The sequence below is a fragment of the Neovison vison genome, chromosome 3 (genome assembly GCF_020171115.1).
Source record: "Neovison vison isolate M4711 chromosome 3, ASM_NN_V1, whole genome shotgun sequence".
NCBI lineage: Eukaryota > Metazoa > Chordata > Mammalia > Carnivora > Mustelidae > Neogale > Neogale vison.
The window spans coordinates 232,536,922-232,559,677 of record NC_058093.1 but is presented as its reverse complement, the minus strand read 5'-3'; the positions used below and the strand labels follow the sequence as shown (position 1 = coordinate 232,559,677).

Sequence of the window (22,756 nt, the reverse complement as noted above, 5' to 3'; positions counted from 1 at the left end):
TCCCAAGGTCCCCTGGAAGATGGAACCCCAATCTCCAGTTGGGCAAGCAGCAGGCACCGTTTGGATGGGGGCTGCCCTTGACCATTATGAAGGCACAAACAGCACAGGCCTGCCCAGAGTTGCCGTGAGTTCAGGGCTGGGCATGCAGCAGAAGCCTGGCTGGTGAGACCCCAACTGCAGGGCTTTTTCTGTTACCGTTTGGAAGCGGCAGCCCTTTCCCTGGTGTGGACACAACTGTAAGATGGTACACCTCGTACTAATGGGGACCATCTTGAAACCAGTTATCGAAGAGATCATTTGAACACCTGGATTCAGCCTTGCCTGAAGCCAAATCTATATCTATATTTAGTTTCAAAAGCAGATGATTAAAAAAAAACAAAATTAGGGTCCAAAAGACACTGCTTTGCATGCCGGGCTACCAAGGAGATGACAGGATCTGCCCCGGAGAGAATAAACCCCTAAGTCTGGGTTGGTGAAGGCTACAGGTACAAGCACCAGAAGTTCAGAATATTTCTTCCTGGTTCGTGTGCCCCAACCCTGGCATAGCCATATCCCGGCACCCTCTGAGGCTTTGCCCAACCCCTTCAGAAAGAAGCCTTGCCTGGACTGTCCTTCTGGACGCTGTCTTACACCCTCTGCCTGCCCAGGCCCTTGCTGCTACGCACAGCCCTGGGAGAACTTCTCAAAGCAGTGCCTGGCAGGGACTCCTAAATCCCCAGCCTGAGGGGGCTGCCCTGCTTTGACCCTTTAGACAATTCCCTGTCCTCCCCATTTTTGCACGGAAACCAAGCATGAATCCAGGACCCCGGCTTTGGTGCTCTCTTGTGCTGCTGCCCTCAAGTGGTGGCCGAGGGGAGGACGGTGGAGAGCCTGGCACCGAAGCCCCTCAGAGGGCCCAAGTTCTGAGCCTCCATCAGTTGAGTCTCCCACTCAAGCGGCCGCAGCCAGGCCTCTGCTGCTCCCCTGAGACACAGGCAGTTGGCCTCAAGGTGGAGGGCTGGGGCAGAAGCACCTCCACACTTGGTCTCTAACTTGAGGGGGTGTTGCAGGTGGACATGGAGGTCCCCTGGTGGCTCTGCTCCCCACCAGCTCTCCTCTCTGAGCCTCCCTCTCTCCTGGCCTCGTCTCGAGGACGTGTGCACACAGCCCTCCGGAACAGGGCCTCATGCCGGGAGAGTAACCCGGTCGCTCCCATGGTTGGGGCGAGAGCCCAGAGCCTGGCCCCCGGCCAGCCTCCGAGACTGCGAACCAGTGGCCAGATGTGAACGGCCCCCCGGGGGCCCAGCCACAGCCGAGCACTGACCACGCCGCCTCCAGGGTGCTAGGCTGTGCGGGCAGAGGGGCGCTCAGCGCTATGCTTGCACTATCTGTGTCTCAAGGCACAAGGAGGAGAGCTACGGTCCCAACCCCTTCCCCTTCCCTGCTTGATCTCAGGTGATCCCCAAGAGCCAATCTCCTGAGCTCTGAGGCCCCCAAACCAAGCTCTTAAAAGTGAAAGTGGGTCTGCTTGTCGGAGACCCCCGCCCCTGGCACCTCTGCTCCATCAGCGGCCGGGAACCCTTCAACGCTGTGTCTTTGGGAGGCCGTCAGGGCACATCGGTCACCCCTACTCTGCTGCTATCAAATAGGAAGAGAAGCCAGAGGGGCTTCTGCTGCCATGAAGTAAGCCTGCCAGACGCGGCTCGTTTTCCCTCCTGTTCTTTGGGAGATCCTAGTTGGTCTTCAGGTGGGCGCTTGGGCTCCCGTGGCAGGGAGGACCAGGGGACGGCAGGCCATGGAGGCAGCAAGGAGCCCTGGGGACACTGCCCCCGAGTTCTGCTGTCCCCAGCATGGACTATTCACTTACACTCTCGAATTTCTTGACATAATTGTAGGTGAGTATGTCTGCTTCCTGTAGGTCTTGGTCAGGGTCCAGGGGCTCACCCACCAGGGTCTTCCAGAAGGAAGGCAGGAGGTCCAGGGGAAGAGGGACATCTGCCCGAATTGCAATTCCCAGCAACTGGCCCAGGAAGTGCAGCAGCTGCTCCTCCCCGTAGGTGATGGGGCTGGGGGTCAGGATGTACTTGCCCTGGAGACGGAGGCGCAGATGAAGTGACCGACGGTGCCTTTACCCCCCCTGGAGCAGGCACCCACGGGCGGCAGCAGGGAGCCTCCGCAGGGTCAGGGCGGCCGACTGGGAAGGGGTGGAAGAGGACATACCCCCAGGGCCCCAAGCCAGCACCCCGCCGCTGCCCACACCTCGAGCATCCTACCTTGTTCTTGTTGACAGCGGAGCTGGGGCACAACAGCAGGAGGGACAGTGAGGAGCTCTGCAGCTCTTTACACACCTGCCACAGGAAGTGCCGGAAAGAGCCGCCTGTGGGACACACGGAGACCCATCAGCACCGGGACCCCGGCAGCCCACCTGCCTGTGGCCCCTGGGCCCACCTGGACCTCAGTTCGTCCGCCACCCAGAATGCAGCTATGGTGGAGGGGACGGAAGACTCGTCCGAGGGCGGAGAGACGGGGGGGTCAAGTCCTGCTGTGCCACTTACTAGCTGGGTGACCCCCAGGGAATCACTTCCCGGTGATCCAACCCACCAAATGGGGACAACAATCGAACCAATGGCGGGGGCTGGCTAGGTCGTACCGAGTGCGGGGCCGCCTGTCCTACTCAGCACTGACCCCTGCCCAGGCCAGTGAGTGTCTAACTGCACAGACCGATGGCATGAGCACTCAGAGAGGGCAAAGGGCCACTAACTGTCCCCTGCTGCTGTCATTCCAGATGTGCCTTTGGCTTTCTGGCTAATGTCTCCCTGTGGCTGTCTCCTCTCCCCTGCGCATCCCCATCAGGGCCCTAAGGTCAGAAGCTCTGGGACAGCTGTGCATACACACTACTTGGTTGGAGTCGTTCAGAGGACCCACTTGGGGACAGATGTCCCCGCTCCTGTTTCCACGGGGAAACAGGAGATTTCTGCCTGCGGAAACCACCAAGGGCTGGGCCGTGGAGCCAGACAGAGCTGGGTTGAGCCGCAGCCGGCTGCCTGGCCTGGGGAGGCGGCTGTCAGTCCCGCGGGACAAGGCCGGTCTGTCTCGCGCTTCTGCTGCCAGGCGGAGGGTCAGCTGTGGAGGGGGGTCCAGCCCCCTCGGTATGCTCGGCGGGTAGGAGCTTTCTGAGACGACCTGGCCCGAGGCTCGGCCGGAGCGGGGTCCTGGGATGCGAGTGGCCGTGGGAGATGCAGATGCCCCAGCGGCCCGGCCCTCCCGCTGCGTCTGGCTGAGGCCCTGGGTCTCTCTTCTCACCCCGAGTGGGAAACACTTCCTAAATGTCTGGGGCGCACTTAGGATGGCTGAAAGCGGCACGAAGGAGCATTTTCTGAGTTGCTGGGCCTCCTCGCTGTCCCTAGCACCGGTCTCTCAAGGGACGCACACAAGCTCTGACCCAGCCCACCCCTCCGCCGGGGGCGCTTCCCAGGGCACGAAGCCCATCGGCACGGACAGCGTCTCCATGGCGTCCCCTCGGCGCTGACCGGGGCCGCGGGGCTGAAGTCCCTGGCAAGCGCTGGCTCCCGCCCAGGCCAGGGGCAGTCCTGGCTTCTGCACAGCAGCTACCGACGACCTGGCTTATTCAGTCTTGCTAAGGATGGCAGGGGGCATCTGGGGCAGACGAGGCTACAGATGACCCTAGAAACGTTCACAGCCCCCACATGGCCTCCACCCGCACCGGCGGCCCAGAGCCCGGGGGCTGCACTCACTGGTGCCGTGGACCTCCTCCCCGGTGAAGCGGATGTTGAAGGCGTAGGTGGGGTCGCCGCCGCTGGCCAGCTTGACGCAAAGCTGCGAGGACGACACAGAGGCCAGCTGCCGGGCAGCCTGGCAGAAGTAGGAGTTTTCGGAGGCTCTGATCTCCCCTGGAAAGGGACAGAAAGCGGTAAAAGCCTCCCGACGCCAGCTTCTGCTCTCCCTCCCCGGGACAGGTGGCTTGCCAGGCCTCTGCCCCCTTCTCAGCCCGCCCCCCGCCCCTGGCCCAGCCACCCTGCCTTCTCTCTGCTCTTGGAAGGTCTTCCATGCTGCAGGCACACGGCTCCCAGCCTCCCCTCCGTCTCCAGGGGAGGGACCCCCCGTCCATACTCTTCTCTCATCTCCTCTACGCTGTGTGTGTGTTTATACGCCGTGGCTACCGCCCCAGGAGCCATTCCCCCCGCTTATTCAATGCGGGACCCCAACTCTAGCAAGTCCATGGTCAGTCAGAATGTTTCCACTCCCACCCTCCCCCGCAGGGAAGGGGAGGCGAGGCTCCGGGAAGCGGCGAGATCCTTCTGCCTCTCCCCCTCCTCTTGCTGTCCAGCACGCAGGCTCGAAAGGGGACCCTGAAGGTGGAAGCCACCCGCTGGGACACTTGGGAGGAGGACAGAAGCAGCGGGATGAATGTGTGCACTCCCTTCGTCTAGAGGCTTCTATCACGTGCAAGAAATCAACTGCATCGTTTGTTCAGTCACGACCTTCTTGCATTTTCTGCTCTGCGTAGCTTGTCTTACCTCCCACGATTTCCAGTGGGTCCAAAGTGATCTCGGGAGCTGCGTGGTCAGCAGTCCTCTGCACGGTGGCGTTCAGCACCCGATTCATGACAGTCACCTTCGTGTCATAAAAGATCAGCCCTGAAAGGGAGAATGTGGGAGAGAGGCTCAGACGGGGCTGCTTTCCTTCCCTGTCCCCTCTGAGGCCTGGCAGAGGACACGCTGCACCCCCTCCCCCGCACTGGGCCAGTCTCTCCTGGGACGCCCTCCAGGCCCCCGAATGGGGCACTCACACGCCACAACCCTGACTTTCTGGGTGTGTGTGTGTGTGTAATTTATTAGTATCTGGCCCAGTGGTAATATATGAACCCCGGCCTCTGTCATGCCCAGGAAATACCTCCCTGGCAGAAAAACATGAAGTATGAGGAGGTTTGCTGTAGCATTTTCTGAAATGGCAACAAGTAAAAACCCACAAGGTGAAGGTGCGGAACAGAACATATGCTAGGATACCTGTTTTTAAATAAAACAACAAAACAAACCAACAAACACGTGTGTCTATTTGTATGTGAACAGAAAAGTCTGGAAGGATAGGTACTCAGCGGTTAATGATCATCTCTGGAATGTAGGGGACAGACAGTGAATCAGAGCCTTCTATTTTGTTTTGTTTTGTTTTTAAATAATGGAATCCAATGTGGGGCTCAAACTCATGACCCCGAGATCAAGAGTCACACGCTCTTCTGACTGAGCCAGCCAGGCGCCCCCGGAAAACTCAAGAAAATTTAATTTTTCAGGGTGTAACTGAAGTAACTGCTCTCGGCTGGAAGTGCTGTTCGAGCAGACCCGGGCGCGGTCCAGGTAAGGGGGCGCCTCCCGGCCCGGGACTGTCAGGTGGGGGCGTGGGGGGGGGCGCGCAGGCGCTGACCTTTGGCCTCCTTCAGCAGGGCAGCGATGCTGTGTGCGTACATGGGCGTCGGGCGCAGCTCCACCAGAGGCAGGAAGAAGGTCTCCAGCGTGGTGTTCAGGGACTGCAGCAGAGCGAAGCGCAAGCGCAGGCTCTCGATGGGCACGTCTGCAGGGATGAGGGCGGTCAGGCCCAGGCTCCTGGGCTGCGAACAGACTCAGGTGGTCCCTGTCCCTGGGGTGTGGGGCGGGGGCCGCAGCATCGGTTGGGGGGGCCACCGCAGCACCGGGGCCGGGGCATTTCAGGGGGACTGGGAGGACCCCACGGGAGATTTTATTCCCGAGACCCACAGATGCAGTGTGTGAGTGGCCGCTGGTCTGCCTGAGCCCAGGCCAAGCAGAAGCAGTGGGGAGGCCCCGGCTCTTAGGGAATCCCAGGGCCGCCTCGGCCTATCTTCAGGGCCACGCCAGGGCTGTGGTTGATGCTATTTTTAATTTCAAATTTGAAACAGACTTCTAGGAAGCTGCAAAAATAGTACACAGTCCTGTGTACCTTTCATCAGCTTCCCCCAAAGTCACATCAGATGTCAAGAACAGGACACAGACACTGGCACACTGTCTCCCTGGTGCTCACATCTGTCTCCAGCTGTCAGAGATGGACAGCAGGACCACTTCTGGCCCAGGTTTACCTTCAAAGTATCCGGAAGAGCAAAGAGCAAAGGCCCAGGACATGCGGCCGAGCAAGGGCGGGCAGACTCCCAAGCCGCCCGTGGTACCGTGCACAGGCACAGAAAACAAGCCCAGGGGTCAGGTGCCAGCATGCTGTGACAAGGGTGACCTCCCAGGGACGGATTTACGGAGAACGTCTGTTCTTCCGTGTGCACCTACGTGTGCAGGCACCTTCCTAGCTTTTCATAAAGACGCTGCTCTCTCGGGATGAAGGATGACAGACAGCTGATCCCCGCTCCCTCCCGACACCCACCGGGCATCTAATGCAGCTTCGGTCACAGCTTCCGTCTCTCCCTCTCCTCTGCCCCCATGGCTCACAGCAGGTGATCCAAGGGACTTGTTGGATGGCTGCAAGGAGCCCGCCTAGTTCCTCCAAACCCCTGGTGCTATTGCTGGGGATGCCCCCAGGCAGCGCAAGGGAACGGTCCCCCATGGCAATTCCGCCAGAGCCTACATACTCAAGAGACAAGCCACTCTGGGGTCTGCGGCATCTGCAGGGTCCAGGTACACCTCGTGGGGGTGGAGCCGCGCGGGCGTGATGGCCAGGTGACGGCACAGCCGGTTGATGTACTGCACCAGCGCCACGTCCATCTCCAGGGTCCACTTCCTGGAGGCCTTGTGCGCGTGTCGGACGTCGATGCAGGCACACCTGGGGCCGGGCGAGAAGGGCAAGGTGGGCCGGGGGCCACGTCCCCGCTCCCAGAGGACCACTGGCACAGAGCCTCGCCTCGCAGCTGGCGTCTCCGTGCGAGGGGAGGAGCCCCCGGAGGAGGGAGCACACAGCCCGCAGGCCGGGACAGTGCCACAGTACCGGACCCCGGCCACACGCACCCCTGCGGGCCTCCCTCCTGCGCCTGGGCCAAGGGCAGGGGGTAAGAACGGGGCTCTGGGGTCCCTGGGCTGAAATCTAGGCCACCCGGTGACCTGGGCCACAAAGACGGCTGCTTTGTGAGGCCCAGTTTCCTCACGTACAAAGGCAGCTAGCAGCAGTACTCGCCCCCCCGCTACCCCCAGCCAGCTGAGGGCGCCTGCAAGGCCCACGGCCAAGGCGGCGAGGAGCACCTGCCCACCTCAGCAAAGCTGGGCCCCTCGTCTGGTAGGCAGGGCACGCACACTGGGGGCCAGGAGGGCAGCATTCCCGTGCCCGCATCACCTGCTATGCTGACCCCGGCGGGATGGGGAAACAGGAAAAAAAAAAAAAAAGGCAGATGTCTTGTGTGCACCCACTTCTAAGTATGGAAAAAACCCACCCCCTGAAAATGTCGGGAGACACGCTGCCTGGGATTTCCGACGGGATGGCCCTCGGCACAGGACCACGGGAAAGCTCCTCCGAGCCTGCACACGAGGCTCGGGGTGTGCGGGGAGTGCGCGCGGCCTTTCCAACCCCAGGAAGCCGTGGGCCCCGGAAAGGCGGGCAGGGTGCTGGTGGATGGGCGCCTCTGGCTCCCGGGCCCTCGGCACCTCCCTGGGCCACATGCCACACAGGGTGCCCCCTGCCAGGAGGGCCCATCTGGGGCCAGGGGCCGAGCCTCTCAGCCCAGGCAGCATGCATTCCACCGGAGGAGGGCTGAGAGGCAGCAGCCTCCAGAAGGGGTCCCCTCACAGCCCCCTCCAGGCTGGCGGAGAGCAGCAGATGCCATTGGCTGCCCTCAGGCCAGGTGTGGGAAGGAGGCATCAGGCCCGGCATGGCGCGGAGTGTCCCTTGAGCTGTAACAAACACGTCACCTGGGAATTCGTTCACAGGCCAGCCTGCGACCTCACTTCGAATGCACTTTCTAGTCCAAAATGGGTGATTCTACTTTCAAAAGTCCCAAAGTCATCTCTTACTGGCTTGTAAAATAAATCAGAAAACTGGTCTGCGGATGGACTCTGAGCCTTCCGTGAGGTACGAAATGACGGTGCCCAGCGGCAAAGCACCTCTGAACCCGAGCGCGGATGTAAAGACCGCGCTCCCAGCTGCCGATCTGTCCCCGCCGCCCGCACTCTCTCTGCGTGCCCGGGGTGAGCGCCGGCGGGAGGGCAGGGAGGTTTCTTGCGGGTTGTAAGCACTGGACTGGCCTGGGACCGCCTTACAGCTAGAAGGGGAAACCTATTCTTGTTTGGCCCTGGGGACCTGGCGAGCTCCTCCCTGGAAGAGAGGGAGAGCGGGCGACGGGGACATGGAGACAAAGTGGGACTCTGAGGAACAAAGAGTCTTTGGAATAAGAAATCGACCCTATTAGGGACTGAAGTGCGTCCACCCCCCGTTCCTACGTTGAAGCCCTAAATCCCAATGTGTGACTGTGTTAGGAGACGAGGCCTTTGAAGAGGTAACCGAGTTAAAGGAGGTCCACAGAGCCAGGCCCAGACCAGCAGACTGGTGTCCCCCTCGGAAGCGAGGTGGCAGCAGGGATGTGACCATCTGCAAGCCAATGACAGGCCTCAGGAGAAGCCAACCCTGCTGACACCTTGACCTCCAGAACCGTCAGAAGATGAATCTGTTGTTTAGAACAGAAGTGGTTTCCAAATGCGTTCTGAAACCACTTGGAGAATCACGAGAAGCCACAGCTCAGGAGGCGTCAGAACAGCAGAATGGCTCCCAGAAAGGATGCTGGAGGGGACGCCTCTGGTGGCCAAGAACAATTTTTACACAAGGTGTCAACTGGACTGAGAGACAACTTCTTACCTCTCAAAGTGAAGGTCATAACCACAGGATAAAATCGCCCTCCAGACACTACGGATGTCTTGCTTGGCTCGGTCAATAACGAACTTGTGAAATCCTTCCAAGGTGAGATACTTCTCCTCAGGGACTGAGGGAGAAGGATTGAGAGAGTTAGGAGTTTGTAAAGTGCCTCGCGCCATGCTCTGGTGGCGTTTCTGGCACGGCCCAATAGACCTGCGTCCCGCGTCCTGCCCCTCCAAGGTCTGTCATGGCCGCCTCCCCCGACTGCCCAAGACCCAGCAGAGCCCCTGACCTCCCGGGGTCAGCGAGCCACAGCCTGACTTCTCCAGCTCTGCTTGGGCCTTTATGAGGCTCAAGTCCTAAGGCCCAGGTAAGTGCCTTCTAGAAGCGAATTTCTAAGCAGATTTCCAGATCTTTACTTTCTACTCTTCACTTTGGGTACCGGTATTTTGGGAACTGCTAGTCTGACCTCCATAAATTCATGCTTAAAGACGGCATCGAGGCCCAGTCTAACCCCAAGGCAGCCCAGTCGGTCAGGCAAAAGCCTGGAGGCTGGTCCTGGGGGCCGGTCCTGGGGGCCCACCAGTCTCAGGCCCAAGCTGCTCGTTCACCTTCTTGTTTTTTGGTGGGTGACTTCTCCGGGTCCTTCTCATCTGGCTTGCTCTTTTCTGGGGACTTAGGCTTCACAGTTGGCTTTTTCTCACTTAAGGCAGTCCTGCTGTAGACCAGAGCACTGCAGTCAGAATTCCTGTGTTCATACCATATCCTGACAGACGATGCGCAGAGCCTCACATGTGTGGTAGGCCAGACTCCCCCCAACCGCGGCCACCGGTTCCCACAGGGCTGGGCGCAAGGTCAGCTCTGTCCTCACCGAGTTCACTGAGCGTATCAGGAGGACAAACTGATGCTTTAACTGCAAAAGACCTTAAAGAGATGCTTTTCATCCCTTCTATATTCTTCAGAGCTGCACTAAGAACCAGCCACTAGCCAGATTGTAGCTATATGTTTAAATTAAAATAAAATAGCAAATTCAGTTCCTTGACCGCACTGGCCATGTTTCAAAAGCTCAGTAGCCACATGTGGCTAGTGGCAACTACATTCAGCAGCCAGACAGGGAAACTGCTCAGATTTCCATCACAGAAAACTCTATTGCACTACAGAGATACAGAAGCACCCAGATACAGGTTTATGTCTGACATCTTTCTGATCCCTCAAACAATTCCTCTAGAGACTCCTGCCAGGTAGTACTTTTCTACCAAAGTTCCAATTTTGAGTTCTTGAGTCATTTGCCTAAGTCTATAGAAAATTCTGTTAAATATGCATGCATATCCACACAAGAAATATTACAGAGCTATTAAAAGAGAGAGAGAGAGAGAGAGAGAGGTCGCCTGGGTGGCTCAGCTGGTCCAGCATGCGACTACAGCGTGGGTCATGGTCTGGGAGTCCTGGGTTCGAGACCTGCCTCTGGCTCCCTGCTCAGCAGGGAGTCTGTTTGTCTTTCCCCTTCTGCCCCTTGTCCCCACTCTTGCGCTGTGTCTCTAGTTCTGGAAGGCTCAGGAAGTAACACAGAGAGGGCAGGGAGGCTTGAGGATGAAGGGAAGAGGAATGGCTTTTTGCTGCATATACTCTTGATTTCTGTACTATTTCAGCCATTGCACATTTATTTTTTTGAGAGTGAGCAAGAGGGGGAAGCGTGGGGGTGGGGAGAGGGAGAGAGAGAATCTCAAGCAGGCTGCACACCTGGTGTGGAGCCCAACTCAGGGCTTGATCGCACGACCCGAGCTGAAACCGGGAGTCGGATGCGTCACCGCTTCGGCCATGCAGGCGCCCCTTAGCCACGTAAAACGTAAGAACATAATACATGCGCATCCACGGAAGGTTACGCACTTAACTGTTGTAAGCGGTGTGTGGGAAAAAATGCATTTTTTTCAATACGCATTTTGTAGTTTTTCTATAATAGCTACGCATTATTTGTGTGGTTAAAAGAAGAATTTTGGGGGAACAGTTCTGTACATTCTGGATGGTAATGACTTCAGACTGGTTTGCTTTTGTCTGCCTGTGCAGTCCTGACTTGACTTCACTTGTGGATACGAAAACGCTCTTTCAGTGCACAAAGCTGGGGACCCACACGACGGAGCTGCAAAGCAGAGCCAAGGGGTCTGCTCCCAGATGTGCGGAGAGCCTTGCAGGAAGCCGTGGAGGCGGCGACCCGGGTGCCCTGCCCGTCCCATGCGCTGAGCTCCCCGGAGGCGCACCTGACGCTGTTGAGCACAGCCTTGTCCTTGGCGGGCGGCTTGGTGATGGGCCGTTTGGTGCTCACCACCTTCACGGGGTGCTGCTCCTTCCCGCCTTTGCTGTACTTGCTCTTGTCAAACTTGGGTTTCGGCACTCCGTACTTCCTCAGGATCTGCGGGGCCCCGGGGGCAAAGAGGGGTCCTCAGGATTGCCCGAAGGCACCCCCGAGGCCCAGCAGCAGCGTGGCGAGCAGGGGTGGGCAGGGGGGGTGGGTACCTGGGTGAGCTGGTCCTCCAGCACCTTTTTGGGAGGCCGGACGTTGGTGAAGAAGAGGTGGAGGAGGTTGCCTGGTGTTTGGGAGTTGATCTGCTCTTTGCTGAGATAAATGTCTGACACTTTGATGGGCTTCGCTGGCGTCAGGCTCAGCATCTGCTCGGAATGGGCACAGCTCTTAAATATCTCCGTGAGCACCTCTCTGGCACCCGGCACCAGCTTCTCACCTGTTCCGAAGTGGGGAGAGGAAAAAACAGTTCTGCTATGAACGGGCCACGTCAGCACACTTCCTCGCAGTGGTCTGTGTCTCCTACAACTCATTTTTTGCGTGTAGGTAACAGACGTCTAGTGGTGATGAAGAGCTCTGCACCCAAACCTGGTTTCCCCCTTCTGGGCGCGCCCCCCAGCCGCGCCCCCAGCCTTCTCGCTGTGATGTGGGATGTGAGCCACTCCCAGGCCAGTCTGCTCTCTGAGCTCACTCCCTTCACTGACTGCACAGAAATGGCCAGCCTCGGGGATGGTGGACACCAGTCCTCGCCCTGGGCTTGTCCACGAGTGAGAAACATGCTTCCACGGGGCCCAAGCCACTGTTCTCTTACGGCTACTGACCACAGCAGTTTCATCTACCTTAACACGTTCGTGATGGGCAGTTCCCAAAGAACGACAGGTTACGGAGCCTACAAGTACTGTTAGTGCAAAGCCCACGGTATCAAGCAAGTTTTGCACTATTAGAGAGGATGGCTCAAGACTGGCACAATGAGCAGGTAGAAAATTGTCCTCGAGCAAAGGAAAAACAATTTCTTTCTGTGCCCAAATAAGTGCTCCCGAAGGTGGGCCCCAGTGGCCCGTCAGGACCCCATTTGCACGCTTCTTGTGGCCGGGGGCACAGGCTGGGGGCTGCACGGACTCACTCCTCACTCCCTTCTCCTTCCCGCCCCCCTGCCTCACAGCCGGCCTCTCCCTCTGACATACCACAGCTGCCCCGAGGGCCGGCCTGGCTGTGCGAACAGGAGATCAGAAGCCTCATGGGCCTCCAGACTGAGGGTGTGGGGTCAGGGGTGCAGAAGGGGCGGCCAAGCCCTAAAAGCTGACTCAGCAGAACCACAACTTCGTCTCTAGCAAAACGCGTGTGGCATTAATGTTACCAAAAGACCGAGTACCTTATGTGGAAGGTTTGACTATAACACGATCAGGAACTCAGTCCAAATTCAGATTCGAAGTATGAAAAGGCTGGCAAACCATGAGTTAAGGCAGAAAAAGGCCTCAGACCTTACAATAGTTATCCCCACATGGGCCACAGAGCGCTGGGGGCCAAATGCACACTAATAAGGGATTGGGACCCACACAGGGTGAGGGGAGCCAGGCAGTCCCCTCAGGGGCAAGATCCCCCCAAAACTCTGTGATCAAGATACATATTTCAGGGGTGCCTGGGTGGCTCAGTGGGTTAAGCCTCTGCCTTCGGCTCAGGTTATGATCCCAGGGTCCTGGGATCAAGCCCCGCATTGGGCTCTCTGCTCTTAGCAGGGAGCCTGCTTCCTCCTCTCTCTGCCTGCCTCTCTGCCTACTTGTGATCTCTTTCAAATAAATAAATAAAATCTTTTAAAAAAATGCATTTTCAATGTAGTATTAAAAAAAAGAAATCAAAATTAATACCAAAAAAACCCCCACACGACTAGCAAAATATCAACAGTACTGTGCCAAGCCACATTAAAGCCTAAGCCAAAAGAAATAATCAGTAATACTGGTCCTGTCTTTATTTAAAATTTTACTATTTTACCCATTATGAATATTTTGTATTAATTCTGACTTCTATAAATATTCAATCAAAATGTTATTTATCTAGGGATACCTGGGTGGCTCAGTGGGTTAAGCGTTTGCCTTCAGCTCAGGTCATGATCCCAGGGTCCTGGGATCAAGTCTCATATCAGGCTCCTTGCTCAGAGGGGCCTGCTTCTCTCTCTGCCCCTTACCCTGTTCATGTTCTCTCTCAAATAAATTTTATAAGTCCTAAAAAGGTATACACACACACACACACATTATTTATCTAGCTTACTGAGATTTTTGGAGCCCATTAAATTTTGTGCCCAAGGCCTCACTTATCTCATCCTGGTACTAGCCCTGAGTGAACATTTTACAACTCGGGGATAAAAATTTGAAGCCAACAACAAAACCCATATTTGGTATTACATTTTTGTTCTCCTAGAACAGGAAATAAATTCTACAGTTCTATCATGAAATTTCAAACAATATTAAAGAATTAGAAAGAAGGACATGGATTAAAAATTTTGAGCAACACTAGCGCAAAATAAAAATGACCACACAAAGGAGTGTAATCATAGAAAGAAAAAGAAAAAGAAAAACCGCTGTTTCCGGAGCAGGGCTTGGGGCAAGCTGCTGGCTTCAGGCAGGAGTCTGCTGCTTGATTCTGCTCAGCGGGGCCCGGGGGGGGGGGGGGGTGGGCTGCGTCCTGGATGAATGCGCCACATTGTACAGAAGAAGTGGGGACACCAGACAGGGTCCACCCACAAAGAGTTGTCAGAATGACAAAGAGGGACTTGGTGAAGAGGATATGGAATTGTTTCTTCCCCAAGAATGAGTGTAAAGATGGAGGCATTTACTGCCCTTGGGCAAATGACCAAATGATTTCCAGCAATGTACTTGGTATGTTCTAGCTCCATAGGACAGAACACAGTAAATACACCTGAACTTGAACAAAGTGAAGTCTGGCTAGAAAAAAGCAAAATGGGACTTGAATGCAAGCCCACTTTAAATTCTTTTTTTTAAATTTAAATTCAATTTAGTTAACATACAGTATATTATTAGTTTCAGGCGTAGAATTTAGTGATTCGTCAGTCGCATGGGAATGGCCCTTCCTGGCGGTCTCCACAGGCTGGAGCATAGCAGGCCAGAGGCAGGGGCGCCCTCATGGCCCTCAAGGACCTCACAGCTCTGACAGCTTCCATGAGCCAAGCAAAGAACGTCTGCCGTCTCTGCACGGCCCCTGCTCATTTCCCAAGTCTCTAGCCCCCAGGGTGCCCCCCGAAGTTCTTTCTGTGGTAAGATGTTAAAGATAGGGCACACTAGGTACAGAGAGAGCAGAAGACTTTGTTAATTTTTTTCTGTAAATTTAAAAGTGTTCGCAAGAAGTCTATTAATCACAAATAAAAAATCCATAACCCACCTTTAATAGACTTATCATTGAAGTAATCTTCCAAGCCTGGGCTTCCCTGTGTATCAAACAGACTCTGATTTACTACGGACACGGTGAGGATCTCCTCCGTGGACATCTCCATCAGTTCATCTTCGCCATCCAAACTTGACAAACCGATCAAGTCATTATTGTTAAACAAACTTGCTCGAATTTTCTCAATTTTGGCTCGGGATCTTATCTGTGTGAACAAAGCAAAGGATCAGGATTGGAGTAGGGGAATGACCTTGTTTTCCCTCCCGCTCTGTCCTCAAATCCCCTCCCTGTCGTAAGCGCTGTGAGTGTGGCCGGACTCCTGCGAGTCGTGCTCCTCGGGAGCGTCTCTGCCACACGCCAACAGCAGTGACTTGATGGGGAACATCTTAGCTGCTGGAAACGTCTGTTGCTAAACCCTGACCGGGTCTGTGGCTTTACTCCGATGCCCAGGGAGCTAGGGTCCACGCTCAGCTCTGAGAAGCCCCCGGGAAGAAGGTGCAGAGATGAAGAGAAACGATTCTGGGGAAGAAACCATCACCGGCTTCTGGAACTCTCTTGCCAGAGCTCCCTGGGAGAGCAAAGCAATACACACATATTCCCTTCTAGTGCCTTCCTCACCGCATCCAATAGCAGGAGGACAGATTTACTCGGAGTCTGACTCCCCTTACACAGGGATGAAGACACAGGAGGCAGGATTCCTAAACAAGGAGGCCCAAGCAACAGAGGGATCTTGAAGTAGAAACGTGGTCTGGAAACTCAGAACCACCAGGAGCAGAATGGCAAGTTTGTCCTCGCAAAGATCAGTGAAGACCCCTCCTGCCGACAGCAACACTTAACTCGGGGCCACTCAAATATACCGGTGGGCCCAAGCTGGAATGCACTTGATAAAGCCTGTCCCCCAGGAAAGGCCAGGCCCCTCGTACCCCTCTGCCTCCCTCCCATACTCAGCAACGACCTGCATTTACTTCATGACATCAGACTTGGTACCACTCTTGTCGGAGATGCGACCTCAGACACAGATAACCAACATGATAAATCATGGTGGCTTCCAAGAGCTGCCTCAGGGAGCGCCCTATGTGCCCCAACGCCACCTGTCAGTTAATCCCCAGGAAATCATGCTGGGTTTGGGGGATCCCAGCTGCTCTGCTCGTGACTTTCGTGGTTGCCAAGGCGCGAGCGCCATTACCTCCACGACCGCGAAGCCTTTGATGGGGCGCGCTGCAAGAGGCTGGTTGTCCAGGGACGTGACCGTGTACATGGAGCCCATGTCTGACACAGAGGCCGTCTCCGCGTTGTCCAGCGGCTCCCCCAGGCTCCCCAGACTGCCCAGGCTGCCCGTGCTGCACAGGGAGATGTCTAGGCTCTCCTGGCTGGACACCACGTGGGGCTCCAGTACACCGGGAGGGATGGGCGGCTCGAGGCCCGAGGGCAGCGGATCCACAGAGAGGTCACTGACAGTTTGCGAGATGCCCTGGGAGCTGCAGATGGAGGCCTGACTGGTGGAGGCGGATGCGCTGATGCTCATGGCAGGGGTCAGGCTGCTGGACGTGCTGACCTCCAAACTGTCCGCGCTGGGGAAGCCGAGGGTCTTCTCCGGCTCGGCTTTGCCGTCAGCACCCTCGGCCTTGTCCTTGGGCTTCTTGAGGTCTTCGTCCTGCAGGGGGATGTAGATCTCATCCTTGAAGACCCCGCCATGGGCATTGCAGGCCTTGCGGATAGCACCTCTGACGATGCCCTCGTCCAGATGGGTGGGGATTCCAGAGATCACCAGCAAGCGGCTGTGGGCCGTGGGGCCAACCAGTGCCTGGCAGGCGTCGGCGATGGCGTCACTTGTCACACCCAGACCCTGTGGGTCCTTCCTGGTGAGATGTCGGAGAATGATGAGCAGGGTGAGGGCTCGATGAAACCACAGCATGTCCTCTGGCTTGCTGCCCCCAATGCTGAGCATGGCGGGGTCCGATTCCACTGAACGGGATGACTGGCGCTTCCCGGAGGAGGAGGAGGCCTTTTCCCGCTTCATCTTGACCTTTTTCCTCTTTGATAGGAGGCTGGGGCTTTGTGGTGTCTGTCCAGGAGAGGAGGATGAGGAGGATGAGGAGTCGCTGAGATTCGGGGCGGTCGTAGAGGTCACCCCGCTGGCTGTGACACTCATGTTGGTGGGCAGGGTCACTTCGGCCACCGCCAGACAGCCCTCCATGAGTGCATGGAAGTATGTGGAGAACCTGCCCTGGTCCGTGGCCGCTGCCGCCGAGCCTCCACACGCACTGCCCGGGACCCAGCTCTGGGTTTCCTCGTCGTACAGCTTATGGAGCTCCGACTGCAAAGCCATCAGCATGGCCAGACAGGGGTTCAGCTGGAGGGCGATGGAAGAGGACAGGCCGGCAGGGTGCTTCCTCTGCTCCAGGATGTGTACCGTGCGCAGCAGCTCCGCCAGGAGATGGAAAACGAGCTCCTTCACACAGGCTGCCATGTCTGTGGTCCACAGGAAGTTTCCTGAAGCAAATACAAAACAGTAACAGCAGCGGTTGTTGGTAGAGCACTTGCTCTGTACCAGGCACTGTTCCTGATGCTATGTTATCCATCCCCAGCTCTCAGATGAAAAAACAGAGGCTCAAAGAGCTCAAGCCTGGCTGGTTGATCCCAGAGCCCACGGCCTTAACCCGGGGCCGCATGATCACACAGAGCCAGGTTCAATGGCTCACACCGAAAACTCATTTTCTTTCTTTCTCATAAGGTTTTCAAGTAAGTTGGTGAGAAGTCATGAGAACACTATTTCCCAAACCATGGGGTAGTTACTGCTGGGGGCACACAATCTAATTCTATCACACAGCCCAGAAATACATACTGACAAAGTATTACCCCCTTTAAAAAAAAAGATACTATTTATTTATTTAAGAGAGACAGAGAACGAGTGGGGAAGGAAGGGGCAGAGAGGGAGAGGGAGAAACAGACTCCCTGCTGAGCAAGGAGCCCAATGTGGGGCTTGACCCCAGGACTGTGGGATCATGACCTGAGCCAAAGGCAAATGTTCGACCATCTGAGCCACCCAGGTGCCTTAAAATTAAAGTTTACAAAAAGGAGCAGAGAGCGGATTGTCAAAAACCAGATCAATAAATGCTGCCAGGCATGACTTGTAGACATGGTGGGAATCACATAAAGATGGCATGAGAAGGACTGAAGTTCAGGAAACCGGGTCTAGAACAACAAGATGGGTCATAGGTTTGTACCAAGATCCCCTCTGTGCCAGACACGCATCTTAAATTCACACTAAGCTGCCTGATCTCTTGGGGTGACGCTGTTTCATAACTTTAACTGAAAGGAACCCATGCGAGCAATCAGGAAGCCATTCAGAGAGAACAAGTGCCTACAGGGTCTGCGGTCCCGCCCTCCGATGCTCATGGGACCTCCCCTCCATTGTCCTTCCTCTGCCAATTGTCATTTCCGTAATAGGATGGCCTTAGAATTCTCCTCAGCCCAGACTGTGAATGGTGGCCCATGATCCAAGACTGCCCACAGACCTCTGCTTCCCATGGTGGTCCCCCACTCACCTTCCCTGACCCCTCGCCCAGAGTATTTCAAAGAATTTGATTCAGTCGCCAACATTCGAAACTGGGAAATTCACATCAGTATCTACATTACTGAGTCTTCTTGAAATAAAAAGTTCTAAGAGCTGGCAGGACCGGGTCCACCGTCTCATGTAGCAAGGAGTGACAGGGCTTAGGGACTGACAGAGCATGAGGGGCCTGGCCCACTCCCCTCTTCTTTCCCCCATCTGGCTTCTCACCCCTGAGTGTACTTAAGTTTGCAACATCTTTTCCCCCCAAATTAAAAAAAAATCTCAAAAATACAGGGCAGCTGAACTACTTAGGGAATGCCCGTAGGTCTACCACCTTGGTGCTCCCGCTAACACTCTGCGGTATTTGCTCTTACGTACCTACCTACCTACCCCTTTATTCACCCAAAAACTCAGCTTAGGGGACGCCTGGGTGGCTCAGTTGGTTAAGCAGCTGCCTTCGCCTCAGGTCATGATCCCAGCGTCCTGGGATCGAGTCCCACATTGGGCTCCTTGCTCTGCAGGGAGCCTGCTTCTCCCTCTGACTCTGCCTTCCACTCTGTCTGCCTGTGCTCGCTCTCGCTTGCTCTCTCCCTGACAAATAAATAAATAAAATCTTTAAAAAAAAAAACAACTCAGCTTAGTATTTGATTATTTCAAAATTAGTTGCAGACATTAATCTGTTTTATCCCTAAACACTTAAGCAGATATATTACACTAATGAAGTTCAATATTTATTTAGAATTTGAGGTGAATTTGCAAAGGCAAAATGTGCACCTCTTAAGTTTAACTTTCTATGAGTTCTACCAAAATACAACCCTTTCAGGAATGACTAAGTCACCATGTTTGATTTTGCAACATTATTTACTCCCACACCACCTTTGACCTCCAAAACTACAAAAATGGCATGTATTTGTGATAAAGTAAAGTGCGGGGGCTCCTGGGTGGCTCAGTTGGTTAAACGGCTGCCTTTGGCTCAGGTCATGATCTCAGGGTCCTGGGATCAAGCACTACATCGGGCTCCCTATGTGGTGGAGAGCCTGCTTCTCCCTCTCTCTCTGCCTGCTGCTCTGCCTACTTATGCTCTATCTCTCTGTCAAATAAGTAAATAAAACCTTGAAAAAAAGGTATGATAAAATAAATCTCATTTTCTTAAATTCCTCGTATTGGTGAGATCATAGGGGAAGGGAGGGAAAAATGAAACAAGATGAAACCAGAGAGGGAGACAAGCCATAAGAGACTCTTAACTGAGGGTTGCTGGATGGGGAGGGGTTGGGGGGATGGGGCAGCTGGGTGATGGACACTGGGGAGGGAATGTGCTACGGCGAGTGCTGTGAAATGTGTAAGCCTGATGATTCACAGACCTGTACCCCTGGGGCAAATAACACATTATATGTTAATTAAAAACCAATCTCATTTTCATGGTTAAAGAACACCCTGCACATCACGTGTCTGTGAGGCCAGGCCACAGGATTATCTAATGAAGTGTCTGACCCTTGGTTTTTCCGTTCGGGTCATGAGATCAAGCCCTGTGTGGGGCTACTTGTAGAGTTGGCTTCAGATTCTCTTTCCCACTCTCCTTCTGCCCCTCCCGCCCATGCTCTCTCTCAAAATAAATAAATACAGGCCCTTTTCAAATGACAGCAACCGAACAAGAGGCCACCAGCAGGCAATCACTTTCCTCAGCTAGCTCCCCAGCTCTCCCAGGCCCAATCCCGAGGGAAGGTAAGCCTTACCCAGCAGCTCCACAACTTGCAGGAGGACAGACGTCGGGATGGTGTCGGGCTCATCTTCGGATCTCCCTTCGCCATCCTCTGATCTCCAGGCCAGCAGCTGCTCGGCAAAGGCCATAGCCAGAGGGAACTCCAAGGGCAGAGAATGCAACACCAGCACGGCTCCAGGAGGGGGAGACACACCTGGAAGAACGGCCAAGGAGGAAGGCTCATAAATGGCAGCACAGGACCTGAATCAGCCTCAGAAAAGGACCCACCAGGTGTGTGTGTAAGAACAGGCCTGGAAAGCCAACCTGCTCATCTGCTGGAGGTGAAAAGAAATGGAATTGCCCTCCCCCCCCACCTCCCCAATCCCGCACTCCAGACCGAGTCAGCTGCAGGTACAGGAGGGGCTTGAGGACATCACTCCCAAGAGTCCACTTGTCACTGTGACGAGGGGCAAACGGCAGCAATGAGAATGGGGAAGGAGAAACACTCCCCAGCTGCTTAGATACCAACCAGCCTGATAAGCCAGCATGGAAATACTAAGTCAGACCTTAAAAGATGCTTCCTTGGAATATTCCCAGCTTGGTAAAGAAATAATTAGCCATTTTGTGTGGCTGCAATCCCATGAGACCATTAAGCTTGTATCAGGTTACAGAGTGGACTGGGAAGGGGCGCCCCAGACTAGCACTCCCAGGACCTTGGGCTTTCTCTTTTTTTTTTTTTTTTTTTAAGACTTTATTTATTTTGAGAGAGAGAGAGAGAGAGCATGAGAAGAGGGAGGGGCAGAGGGAGAAGCAGACTCCCTGCCAAGCAGGGAGCCTGATGCAGGGCTTGATCCCAGGACTCCAGGATCACGACCTGAGCCAAAGGCAGTCGCTTAACCAACTGAGCCACCCAGGTGCCCGGGCTTTTTCTCTTATTACCTCGTGTCACTGCCATGGCTTGAACCTGGCCAGAGAGGCTGCAGCGAGAGGAAAAAGGCCCTAAGGCCTGATTCCCCCCTTACACCCAGCACTGCACCCCAAGGCCTGCTGCAGGGCCTGACCAGACATAAGTCAGGCCATCAGGAGCCTGGGGTCTTTGGACAAGTCGGGAGGAACCATGCTGACTGACCTGCATTTTGGGGTGAACATTTATCTGGTGATAACCGAGGAGTGAAAAGATAGAGATCTTCTGCTTATTTAATTATAAAGTTTAAAGAACAGCCAGTATAGGCCAAGTACTATGAGAAAAATCAGCCCTAATGAAGAGAGATCAAGTTATTTGGCAAAATCTCCTTTTGTTTCATTCCCTAAAGATATAAGGTCTCGAGGACAGGGGTTGTGGAAAATCCAAGGCCCATTTTTTTTTTTCAAAGATTTTATTTATTTATTTGACAGAGAGAGATCACTAGTAGGCAGAGAGGCAGGCAGAGAGAGAGAGGAGGAAGCAGGCTCCCTGCTGAGCAGAGAGCCCAGTGTGGGACTCGATCCCAGGACCCTGAGATCATGACCTGAGCTGAAGGAAGAGGCTTAACCCACTGAGCCACCCAGGTTGCCCACCCCCCACCAAGGCCCAATTTTTGCCTGGGAAGTGAGCTACATTCCAGAATCCTCTCTAGCAAACCTGGGTCCCTCCTTTCTCATCAAACAGGATAGGAAGTGCAGTGGAAGTCTGTGACCAGGTTTTCCTTGCCTCTGTGTGTTTTGTTGGAAACAGTAGGTGGCCCGGGCGCCCGGGGTGCAGAGGTGGGGGGTGGCCTCTGGGATATGCAGAGGGGAGCCCGTCCCTGACCCTAAACCCACGCCAGCTTAGCAAAGAATGCCGGGGAGACCCACTGGGCCTCCTGGCCCGGCCAGCGGGCTGTTTACTACCGAGACAGGCTGCAGATGCTCACTGTGACCTGAGCCCCAGGGACCCACTCACACCAAAGAGAATTAAGTTTTAATGAGCGCTGGAGGAAGGCAGCTAGGATTATTACTGCTAAAGGACCGCTCTGTTCAGGTCACTCTAAAGAGTGCACAGTTGTGAAAGGAAAGGCGCTCATTTCAGCTCCTGCCCCTAAAATACACTGTCCCGAGCACTTCCGTTCTTTACTGACCACATACAGCAACGTACAAGATCCTTTCTATCTCCAGAAAGAAGGAAAGCCAAAAATAACTTCACAGTGTTCTTCTTACGAAGCGCTAACTCAGAGACATACCCAGCTTGATGTGGACCTTGTCTGTGGAGAGGATCACCGAAGGGTACTGGTTGGTGGTAGGCGGCGGCGTGAGGCCGGTGTTGGCCGGAGACGCATCCCGTGGGTAACAGACGGCCTCAATCAGGTTTAGCTGGCCGTTCCGCTTGACTTTGTGGCCAAGCCCGTACACGAGCACCCGTGCCCATGGCGCCTTGTACAAGGAGGAGCTGTGGAGCAAGGGGGGAGGGCAGGAGGGTCAGCAGGGTCCAGCCGCTCACACCAGGGAGGAGATGGAGGGTAAGAAGTGGGCATTTCTGAGTCATTCCCACCACATCCTAGAAGGTCGTTCTCTATAAGGATGAATTTCCCAAACACAGAAATATGGGAAGAACTCTAGGCTATTTTCAAATATGGTGCATGTTAACTAACAAGTAAAAACAACTCGAGCTTGTCCTCTGTTTCACCAGACTCTGGTTTTCTCTCCCATTAGCTCTCCTGGAGAACAGGCAACTTACTCTTTGCGGAATCCAGACTGACTTTCTTTGCAAGACACGACGACAAAAGCCGCCCCAGGGAAATTAACGTCCATGTTGACTTTGGACTCCGAAATCGGAAACTCCTCAGAGGGGAACTGCTCGGGCGCTGTCTGCAGAGAAATTTAACAAGGAAAGCCACAGGCTACACACAGGAGAGCACGTCATGCCCCAACTCCCAGGCAAAGGACAGAGCCAATTCATACGCAGTCACAGGATCCCAGGGACAAGAAAGCCGTCCGGGAGGGAGGCCACTATGGATGGGACAAGACGGGAAAGCCACGAGGAAAAGGAGACTGGTTCATCGGGGCT

The 22,756-nt window shown here is 54.9% G+C and overlaps 1 protein-coding gene across 10 annotated transcripts in view; it reads right to left on the bottom strand.

Moving 5' to 3' along the window:
- The window catches only part of HECTD4 (HECT domain E3 ubiquitin protein ligase 4), a 185,861-nt gene that overhangs the window by 4,322 nt on the left and 158,783 nt on the right, over nucleotides 1–22,756 (bottom strand). For 9 of the 10 annotated variants that reach the window (XM_044244240.1, XM_044244243.1, XM_044244247.1 and 6 more), the window contains 15 exons: nucleotides 22,427–22,557; nucleotides 21,933–22,138; nucleotides 19,769–19,948; nucleotides 15,666–16,972; nucleotides 14,477–14,684; nucleotides 11,299–11,522; nucleotides 11,043–11,194; nucleotides 9,399–9,505; nucleotides 8,791–8,914; nucleotides 6,584–6,774; nucleotides 5,419–5,565; nucleotides 4,518–4,637; nucleotides 3,735–3,890; nucleotides 2,253–2,356; nucleotides 1,847–2,068 (listed from right to left, as the gene is read on the bottom strand). In XM_044244240.1, coding sequence (XP_044100175.1) covers nucleotides 1,847–2,068; nucleotides 2,253–2,356; nucleotides 3,735–3,890; nucleotides 4,518–4,637; nucleotides 5,419–5,565; nucleotides 6,584–6,774; nucleotides 8,791–8,914; nucleotides 9,399–9,505; nucleotides 11,043–11,194; nucleotides 11,299–11,522; nucleotides 14,477–14,684; nucleotides 15,666–16,972; nucleotides 19,769–19,948; nucleotides 21,933–22,138; nucleotides 22,427–22,557 — 3,579 coding nt within the window. The remainder of the gene's footprint in view (nucleotides 1–1,846; nucleotides 2,069–2,252; nucleotides 2,357–3,734; nucleotides 3,891–4,517; nucleotides 4,638–5,418; nucleotides 5,566–6,583; nucleotides 6,775–8,790; nucleotides 8,915–9,398; nucleotides 9,506–11,042; nucleotides 11,195–11,298; nucleotides 11,523–14,476; nucleotides 14,685–15,665; nucleotides 16,973–19,768; nucleotides 19,949–21,932; nucleotides 22,139–22,426; nucleotides 22,558–22,756) is intronic. The other variant, XM_044244242.1, reaches the window with a different exon arrangement.